General features: G+C 29.9%; 1 protein-coding gene across 1 annotated transcript; it reads left to right on the top strand.

Moving 5' to 3' along the window:
- LOC110269532 (paired amphipathic helix protein Sin3-like 4) lies at window positions 8,898-10,607 on the top strand. The gene is made up of 4 exons (XM_021117447.1): window positions 8,898-8,914; window positions 9,990-10,142; window positions 10,252-10,420; window positions 10,509-10,607. The coding sequence occupies exons 1-4, from the start codon at window positions 8,898-8,900 to the stop codon at window positions 10,605-10,607; spliced, it is 438 nt and encodes a 145-aa protein (XP_020973106.1).

Genomic DNA, 11,179 nt, shown 5'->3' with positions numbered 1-11,179 from the left:
ACCTTAAGATATAAATAAATTTGAAATTTAAAATATATAGATGTAGAAATTAATCTCTATAAAAAAGATTAGATGGAGTGAAAAATATCTACATCTAGAGCTGATTTATTTTTAGAGTTGATTGACCATGTCTACATGGCACGTTAAATTAATGATGTGTCAGTTAAATGTTAACTTAGATGGATAAATTAATGGACTATCCAATTCGACCCCTAACAATTTCATTAAAAATGAACAAGTTTCATATGTGATGACACAAGACTCCTCTTTTAGTCTTTAGAATTACAAAAAATCTTAATGCTCTTCCTTCTAAAATTCGTTGAAGACGCTTCACTTAGAGGAATACGTTGGTCTCGACGGAGCTATTGACGGCGTTTTGACAGCGCCATGACAAAAAAATTGTCTATTGAGAGGTAAGCTTCATTACTCACTTTCTCTGCCATTACATGTGTATGATCAAATTGAAGGTGGTTTTATTCACACTTTTTGTCATTGAACATATTTTGAAACCTATGATGGAGTATTATTTATATTCAAATTTTGCATGAAGGGTTGAATTAGAACATGGCTTAGGATTCAATAACAACAAATATGCTCTGTATATTTTGACCAAGAAGCTTATGTATTTACAAAAGAAAATCGTTCAGTACTCCTGCTCCCTCTGAGTTTTCAATGGATTCGCTTGTGTTGTCAACTGGTGTAGGCTACAACTAATGTGATTGGAGGCTGCTAAAAATTGTGTGCTTTGAGTTGGAATCCTGAATTTATATGCCGCTAACACTTAGTAGATCCTTAAATTGACCATCAATATTTAACAGTCCAAGGAAACTTATCTGATCCGAGGTCGTAGCTACTGCATATACGTGCACTAGCACATGAAAACTATTCAGTGATCATAAATTTTCTGTGTAACATCCTAATACTTTTAAACTGAGTTAAGCTTTATTTGAATTATATTTAGTAGCTGATATTCAAAACCTTGCGAAATTTTTCTTTTAAAACAAATGTGAATAATTTATAGATAAAAATATTGAATAATTAGTTTTTATTAGAATAGTTACTAGTTGAAAAATATAAGTGGATCTGGAAATACTCACATGAAAAGTGGGTGTGCTAAACTATGAAGGTACAACAATGACATGCTTTACTCATATCAAATAATCATAACAAGAAACATCATAGTTACGATTGCAATCACTCAATAAAAATAAAACAAGACATACAGAAAATCCTAATTCTCTTAATTTGTTTAACTATGGCTAAAACAATCGCATATTCTTCCTTCTTAAGGTAAACGTTTAATGTTTTGTATCTACGTCCTCGATAGCTTGCTCCCATTAGTACACCTGTCTTTTCACCTCAATTGTATTGCTTCGTACTACATCGTTCCTGAAGATGGTACGGAGAGAGGGGTAAGAAACAAAAATTTCTCAATAGTTTATCTATATGGTGTCATCGTATCCATCCCCAGCCACTCCGAGTTTTAAAATAAAAACAGTGATGATGCAATGTTATTCAATTATTATTTTCAAAAGTCTTGATTAGTCGGAGTGGTGTGACTTTTAGATGCTTCTCATTTACTTATGTTATGACATGTGTAATGCATATATACAAAATGCCTATAGCGTTAAAACATATAAAGGTAACTCATAAACCTTGGTATGATGTTCTCATAGGCCATAAAGTAAGACGAAATAAATAATAAATAAGAGAAGAATAGTAACATTGTCATAGATAAGTCAAACAAAATAGATCTGAATAAAATAAAGATCTTAAACAATATCATACATCATACAAAAAGGAACTTTGGAAAAAGAAGGATCTTTGAATGCAATAATAAACATAATCATAAATAAAAAAAGATAAAAGAAGAACAATCATGATTACTCTTTTCATTACACTTTTCATTACTTTTTCTCGTGGCTTTTATGGAAGGTATTGAGCTCAAACCGGTATAAAAGGTGGGAGTCCCCTTCCCTTACCGAAGGTTCTTATCCCAAACGTTTTGGCGATCACCTTCCCTTACCGAAGGATCATCTCGATCGATCACCTTCCCTTACCGAAGGATCATATCGATATCTTGTCTTTGGGGGTCACCTTCCCTTACCGAAGGATCATTCCCTCGGTTCAATTTACAATCAAGGTTATTTAGACATACACAAGAAAAGAGTTATATCAACAAAGATATCTTATTATATAAAATTGATGGAATAGTCCCATTCCCTTACCGAAGGTTCCCAAAAGTTTGCCGATCACCTTCCCTTACCGAAGGATCATCTCGATTATGTTGTCTTTGGGGGCCACCTTCCCTTACCGAAGGATCATTTCCTCAGTTCTTTAATGCACATAGGATTGTTATTATAATGCATAATGTGTATGAGAAACATTATATCATGACATGCAATACTAACATTCATATTCAAAATCATTTAAGATATGACATATAAAAATTAGCATAAAATTCCCTACCTCGAGTAAAGTTCCGCTAGGTATTCCGATGCAGATAGATGCGATTTGTTAGTGAAGAGAGACTTGTTTCATGGCTAGACTTTGTGTATACTAGAATATTTTGTATAGAAAAAGGGAATAGAATGAGAAAGGAAGGATCAAATAGCTCTCAGGTATGTGCAGATTATGTTATGAGACATTTAGGTGAAATCTTCAATCTGAATCATCACTTTGTGAGTCCTATAAATTTTTCTACGTTTGGAATTTGGAAATATCTATTAGAGATAAATTTATAGAGAATTGAATTAGCTTTAAAACGAATTTTAAACGAAGTCAATCGGATAACCACAGCTTGAGATATTTCCGAAATACTGTTAGTATATCAGGCTGGCTGATAAGAGTGCGATTTTCTACTCTGAACTCGTAACCGATTTATCTACCTAATTTAATTTGAATTTGATTTTATACTGAACTTAAGGAATAGAGCTAGTATTCTTATCTTTTCATATAACAAAATATCATTCAAATCTAATAAATGTAGAATTAGTTATGATTATGTTTTTAAAAGGTTGTTTATTGTCGGTTAAAGATTTACTACTACTAGTGCTTTCATATGTTTAAATTTTAAATTCAAATCTTAAATCATTACCATTTTAATTAATTAATTAGTTATTAAAAAAATGACTTGATTCAAAAAGTTGGGATGTTACATTCTGACCATATTATGATTCAAAGCCTCAAGGTTTTGAGTCTTTGACAACATTCTAAAATGAAAAATGAAAAATGATATAACTGCGCCTGTTTAATCATTATTTATTAAGATATGGCATTTACTGCACACTGCAAATTTACTGATTTAGTAAAGCGAATTTACTAATTTACTAATGTAGTTTACTGCAATGTAATATTGTATCTGTTCTGAATCTTACATGTTCTTATTAAAAATGATATTTTTCTTTGCTCCACCACGTATACGCACACACAAAAATATTTCATTGGTAAGAACTAATCTATCTGAATTTTAGATAAATTGATATATAATTCACATTGTCCTGTTTAGTGAATAACTTACATTAAAATTTGTCTATCTATGTATTAAAATTTGATAAATTGATATATAATCTACATTAAAATTTGATATATCAATCATTAAAATTACTAAATAATCTACATTACTTTTAAATATATCTATCTGTTACCTATTGTTATTGTTGTTGAATTTATCTTTTATTGGTGCTGCAGATGTCTAATTTTACAGTACCCGTGTTTCACCATGGTGGGAGACTTGGGAAGGATAGTAATGAAGTGTTGAAGTATTTAGATGGAAAGGTACATAAATTTCCTCTAATGAACTTAGATTTAGTGAACTTTTTTTTATCTAGAAGAACTACTAAAGAGTTTAGGATATGCTGATTATGTTGTAATGTACTGGTTAGAACTCACAACTCAAAATTTAGAATTTGGTCTGCATGTAATTAAAGGAGATTCTGAGATAAATGATTTATGGAACAATTTATTGGGAAATGACTATTTAGAATTTAATTTGTACTTTGAACACCCAGTTGGTGAGCCTTGTTATGTTAACGAGAATTTAGGTCAAGCTGCCGCTCAAGTTAAGGATTCTTCCTCCTCATCCTCATCTGATGAAGATGATGGAAGTTCAAAGGATAAGGCATACAATCCTCCTTCAGATGTATATGATAAGAGTAGTGATACTGATAGTGACAAAGAGATAATGAAGCTGAAGACACATACTAATAAGAAGGCTGCTGATGAGAAAGATGATTGTAATAATGGGAAGGGTGGTGCTGACGGAAAGGCTACTAGAAATGTGAATACGGACAAGAAGGCTAATTCAAGAAAGTATGCGGGAAAAAGAAAGAAACATACTTGGCCCAACTTTAGTCATAGTGGAAAGGGTAATGTTAGATTTGGTTCAGGAGGCAATATAGGTGGACAACATACTGGATTTAGTGGTTCTAAGGCCCAACCTGACTCTAGACAAGATAAAAGTAGGTCAAGTCACACTAAGGATTTTGAGCCCATTATAGAAGAAGTTGATTTTGAAGAAGAGAAGGAGTATGTTTATGAGAGTGAAGCATTTGTGTCCCCTGTTCCATCATATGATGAAGGAGGTAATAAACACCAATGGCCAGAGCACAAAATCGGTTATGGCTATGGAGAAGTGTACTTTGAGTTAGGTATGGAGTTTGACATAATGGCTCAGTTCAAGGAGTGCTTGAAGGATTACTTTGTTTATGAGGGAAAGGAATGCCCATATATTCATGTATACTATGCTATCATTAGTTATATCAAGTTTATCTACTCTGTCATTATGGTATTTGATTTATTAAAATTGTATATAGGGCTTCCATGCAAGCATGCAGTTGCTGCAATTTTTAGATTGAAAAAGATGGGATACCAAAAAGAATTAGGGCGACGTGTGCTGAATCTATATGTTATATTTGCATCATCATTTTCAGGCAAAGGCAAAAAAGTATAAGAAAAAGATGCCAAAAGTGAAAGCTTCGCCCAATGTAGATTTTGGTGAAGAGATTGATTTATCTCAATCTGCACCTCCTAATGATGGACCTGTGAGTATAGGATTGTATTTGGTGACTTTAGTCTTGCTCATTTTTTGTGCTGAAATGGTTCTTCTATCTTGTGCAGGCTACACAGCAAATTTCCGAACCTCCTGTTGGGTTTCGCATGAAGCAAACCATTATGAAGCCGCCAATACCACCCACTTAAAACCATTTAGAGCCACTTGGACCAGCTACCTCAGGGGTATCCGGCAGCTTGTTTACCTTCATGCCAACACCTGATTTTAGGCCTCCAACTAACACTTGAGGAGATTCATTAATGGATTAAAAGCACCAAGTAAAGACTCATGTATTTTGTTGGTCTATAAGTGAAGAGTTATATGTATCTTATAAACTCAATTAATTATCTTTTGGTTCCTTAATAGTTGTAAATGAATTTGCTGGTATATTAGTTAGAAAATCGACAATTTAGAGACATATTATTTTGCTATTGCACAGCACAAACAATCATATTTTGGTGCTAAGTTTATTATAATAGATTATGGAACTATTTCGGATTGTGTTTATAACTCCATTTTTATTATCATATAGCACATATGAAAATCATATTGTACAGACTTTTTTTAATTTGATGAAACATATATTTAGCTTACAATTATTGTATACCCAAATTTTTATATCTTCATCCATTAAAATATATGATTACATATTTGTAATATAATCTAATTTCTTTCAATACAATATCATCTCAGATTAAAGTGATAGTAAATTCATTAACATAAAACATAATATTACACAGCTTTAATTACATCTTAAAAACATTACAACGCAACATAATTATCACAAAATGTCACAGCTAAGGTTATGACAATTACTTAAGACATGTCCTAAAGACTACAGCAATTATGATACTAATTATACCCAAAATTATAAGCCTAAAACATCTGAAGTAATATCTACCACCTTGAGATCCAATTTTGTTTTGATTTTTCAAATTCAATTCCATCTCTAACTCCTTCATTCTATGTTCTACCTCCTTCAATCTCCTTTCCATTAAAATAGCATTCTTAGAAGTAATGTCGTCATCAATATTTTCATGAACTAATACATCTAGCCACTTGAAATACTTGCAATGTGGAATTGGTGCCTGGAAATAAAAAATTTTGATTATAAAAAAAATCAAAATTACATAAATTTTTTAAATTTAAAAAATATACAAAAAAAAATTAATACTTACATTGTAATTAGGGCATCCCAAGAAGAACCTATCTGGATTAAGTTCTGTGCAAGATTGGAAGAGAATTGCATAGGACCCACAGTGACATTTTAGAGACATGAATTTTTTCTTTTTTGGCTGCCTAACTCTTCCAGAAGAAAATGTGCAGCACTTATTCTCTTCGCCAGCATTATAACCATACAGGTTGCGACTCCTAGTTTTCGAAGAATGATCTTCATGACTCATGGTGGTAGACAATTAGGGTTCTACACAATAAAGAAGGAGGAAGAGGCATTTAGGATTGATCATGTTCTGTGAAGTGCAGATAAAACACGAAATTATATTTTCAAAAATTGTCAGGAATCGAGTTGAGTGATTCATTAATATACCAATCCAAACGGGCATTTAACGGACACATCATCATCTTAACTTGCCACGTATTCATATTCCGTTAAACCCAACAATAAATTATTGACGTAGGGACTAATTTGTCTAATAAAAAAATTTCAAAAATCGAAAAATATTTTTTTTAGGAATCTCATTGTCTTTCGCAAAAATTATCAAAAAGGCCAGATTAAGTATTCACTCTTTCTTTAATTGCTTGGCCCAATTACGCATGATATAAATATTAAATAGTTAAATACGCATACACACATCTGTCAACTCTCTAATCTCAACCCTCACACGTTCTAGTTTTTGTACGTTTTTTTTAATTCTCTCTATTCCTTTATTTCTGCCCAGAGAGAAATTAATTAGAGAAGAGAAGAAAGAAAATTTATTTTTATTGTTTTTGTAGCTTCGAAAGTGATAAACTTCGCTGCAATAGTAATAGTGTTGTGTTTCTCTTTGGTACAATCAAAAGTTCTAATTGTGTTAAAATAATCATAGATGTAAAAACTGTTACACATATATACAAAGCTTCAATTTTTTTTCTTCGTTTTTGTTTTGTTTTGTTTTTCACATATCTATCTGTTTTTTTCGTGTAGAGGAAAGACGTTGTTGTGGAAGAATACTCTGCAGTTCGTGCACTTCACAACCACTGTAATTTTTTTTTTTAAATTTTGTTTTGTTTTTTCTTTTTATTTTATTATGTGCTGCAAATTGTGACCACGTTGCATTGCATTGAAGTAATGCAAATTATGGTTTTTGATTGTGTTTTTGTTGGGATTTGTTTGGCTTTTTATTGTGGATGGTGATCTGTTTGCAATTCGATCGGGTCTGGAATTGTTGCTCGTGGTCGTTACCTGGATGCTTACATGAGTTCTCAGATCAAAAGACCAATGGTATCTTCTAGAGGAAAAGCGTAAGTTCAATTTGCTTTTTGGCTTGTCTTCTTTCATGGCTTTCTTTTTTTGTTATTATTATTTTGGTGTGATGGAATACATTTTTGCTTGATGAAGCAGGTGAATTTTAATTGTTTGTTACAGAACTATTTAGGTTCAGTTTAGGATATATTTAAAATCAGTTCAACTATTTTATGTGCATTAGATGCACTATTTTTTATGAACTATTAAATTTTTTAAATAAAAATAAAAAAAATATTATGAAAGTTTTTAATATTATAAAAATTTCTTGCATAATAAATAATCATATTGAATAAAGAATACTCATATTTTTGTATTTATAAGTTTTTTATTTAATTATTTAAGAATAAAAGATTCTGTTGCCATTTAAAGTATTGTGTATTAAAATATTACCATTTAAAGCATTTATTTATGTACTAGGATATTCGGTATTTATTAGAGTCCATCAATACTCTTCTTTCATATTAGCCTTTTATTTTCATCTAATAAAATCTAGTGGTCTATATAAATGTGGCGCATCCAATAAACACATAATTGTTGTGTTCATTTTAGACATACCCCAGTTTGGGTAAACAGTTTAAATAAGTTCTTTTTAATAAGTTTTTTTGGAAAAAATTTAAAGTATAAAGATTTTTATTAATAGCAACTTATAAATAAGTTATTTTGTATTTGAATTTTTAGTTATAGAAGTACTTATTTTAAAGTTGTAGCTTTTGGATAAATAACTAAAAAAAATACAATTTTTTTACACAAGAAAATAAAAATTAAAATAACGATGATAACAAATACTTTTTTATATTGAATGTTAATTTTAGATAACATAATTATTAAGATGACAATCGTTTAGGCAATTAATTCTTTATTTGCTCTCTTATTAGTTTCATTTTTTAGACAATTGGTTATTGCCAAGTAATATCATTAGAAATTGATTCTTCTACTTCTTCACCTTTATTCATAACGGTGTTCTTGTATGTGGTGAATAGTAATAAAATTTTAATTCACAATAATCTTGATGGCAATACCAAAAAAATTATTATGTAGTTAGTGTTTGCTATTATTGTGTATGATATGGTAGGTGAAAATAAAAAATAAATATAAAATGTGTGTCAATTTATATTTTGTTTTTTTTTATTTTTTTTTCTACTCCTATTGACCCTCCTCCTGTGTGTCAATGTATATTTTATTGCTGATTTTTGTTTTATTTTTTTACTCCTATTAGAACTCCTTCTTTTATTGGGGTTAAGGACTTGCTATAACTAACTATAAAAATAATAGCAACTATATAAAAATAAAATCACATGGGAAAAAATAAATTAAAACTGAGATTTTATACCACACACAATGTTAAATACAAATTTAATAAAAAAAATAAAACATTGCGTGAAGATGGTGGTGGAGGGCCAGTATTTTTTTGAAGTCAATTTCTTTTAGAAAAGTAATAAAATGACTTATCTAAAAAGAGAAATCACTTTTCATAATTCAGAAGTAAAAAAAAAAAAAGATAGCTTCTACAGTTTTTCAAATGGCTCTTAATCTTGTTAGAGATTTAATTTTATCACTTTTGCTCTTAAGAGCCTGTTTCTGCATCATTTTAAAGAAAAGTTTTTAACTTTTCAAAAAAGTTAATTCACAACTTTTTTGAAGGAGTAGAAATGTATAATCTTTTTTCTTATTGATAAGTCATTCTATGAAATACTGGCCCTCCCCCCTATTTTCACGCAAAGTCTACTAGAAATATTGGCCTTCCACGATCGTTTTGACTATTGAACCTCGAGTCCTCCGCCACCATTTTTAGACAATGTTTCATCTGAACTACTGCATGTCATTTTACAAGTCTATTTTTATTATTAAATTTGTATTTAATATTACATGTGGTATGAAATCTCAGTTTTAATTTTATTTTTTTTATATGTGAGTTTATTTTTATATAACTTGCTATTATTTTTATAGTTAGTTATAGCAAGTCCTTAACCCCAATAAAAGAAGGAGTTCTAATAGGAGTAAAAAAATAAAACAAAAATCAGCAATAAAATATACATTGACACACATTTTATATTTGTTTTTTATTTTTACCTACCATATCATACACAATAAAACAATAAATACTAAATACACAATAATTTCTTTGACATTTGCCATCAACATTATTGTGAATTAGAATTTTAATATCCATTCTTTTATGTAAAAAAAAATTATATTTTTTAATTATTTATCCTATAATTAAAAATTTAAATATAAAATAACTTATTTATAAATTATTATTAATAAAAATCCTTCTAGTTTAAACTTTTTTTTTAAAAGAACTTATTTTAGTTGTTTACCAAACTGCTCCTAAAGCCCTTATGTTGATGTTTTAACTTGGTGTGATAAGATAACATGTTTCTTTTACTAAAATGTGCTTGAATAGGGTTGATAATGTGCCGAAATCTTCTTGTTGATTTCTCAAATTGTCTAACTAAACTTTTTCTTGGACTGAAGCTCGGGGCAACCCCACGTTGCGATTGATAATGCTGTTCGGGTGACTCAAGATGATGCCGTAAATTACCTGAAGGCCGTGAAGGAAGCGTTTCATGATAAGCCGGAAAAGTATGCTGACTTTTTAGAAGTAATGAAAGATTTCAGGGCTCGAAGGTGTGATCATTTTGGACCTCATTATTACTTTCTTTTATGGACATGGAAATATTCTGATATCTTGGTTCTATTAGCAAAATTGATTTGTCTATCTTTTGTTCATACGTAGAACTGATACGGATGGTGTCATAGCAAGAGTGAAGGAGATATTTAAAGGGCATAGAAATCTAATTGTAGGGTTTAACAACTTCTTGCCTAAGGAACATGAAATTGCACTTCCATGGGAGGATGAACAACCTCAGCAGAATAAGCCTGTTGATTTTGTAGGCAAGGTCAAGGTAAGTTTTTGAATGTGTAAGCCTTTCAAGTTGCATTGTGCACAAGAAACTCAACAAAAAAAAAGTTTTGGCCAACAATAAATTTCAGGCTGCCAATCTTATTATTGTTGGCATTGTTATTGGTATTGTTGAACAATCAATTGTTGCAACTTGCTTAAAGCTCTTATTCTTTTTGCAAATTATGTAAGTCTTCCACCTTTTAACTAATTTTTAAATTTAGTGAACTTGCTTGTATTAGACATAACTAGAATAGCACCCAAAATTATACATAGAGTAAAGTATTATTTTAATTTTGCGAAAAAATTTAGGGTCACTAACAAAAGCGTTTAATTTCTTTTTTTTCCTATTTATATATTAAATATTTTAAAAGTAATTCCATATTATCATCACTTTTTAAGTTTTAACTCCCACTACAAATATTAATGAGGATGCAATTTTTTTTAAACTCCAATTTTTTTTTTGACAATTTAATAGGTAAAAACATGGTCTTATATAGGATATAAAAACTTGATGATAGGATGTAAAGTGGGTAAAAAAGACAATAAAACCCTAAATTTTTTATAAGTTAATTTTCGTTATTTTTCTGGGTTAATTTTATTGTTTTTTAATTTTAGTCATTTTTTAAATTATTAACAAACCATATAATAGCAGTTTGTCACTAAGCCAAACTTGTTCTTGTCACGATAACTGTTAATAATAATTTCTATATAATTTAATTATCATTCAATAATAATATTGTACTATAATTTATGATATAAC

The sequence above is a fragment of the Arachis ipaensis genome, chromosome B03 (assembly GCF_000816755.2).
Source record: "Arachis ipaensis cultivar K30076 chromosome B03, Araip1.1, whole genome shotgun sequence".
Classification (NCBI taxonomy): Eukaryota; Viridiplantae; Streptophyta; class Magnoliopsida; order Fabales; family Fabaceae; genus Arachis; species Arachis ipaensis.
This window is presented reverse-complemented; position numbering and strand designations above follow the sequence as displayed.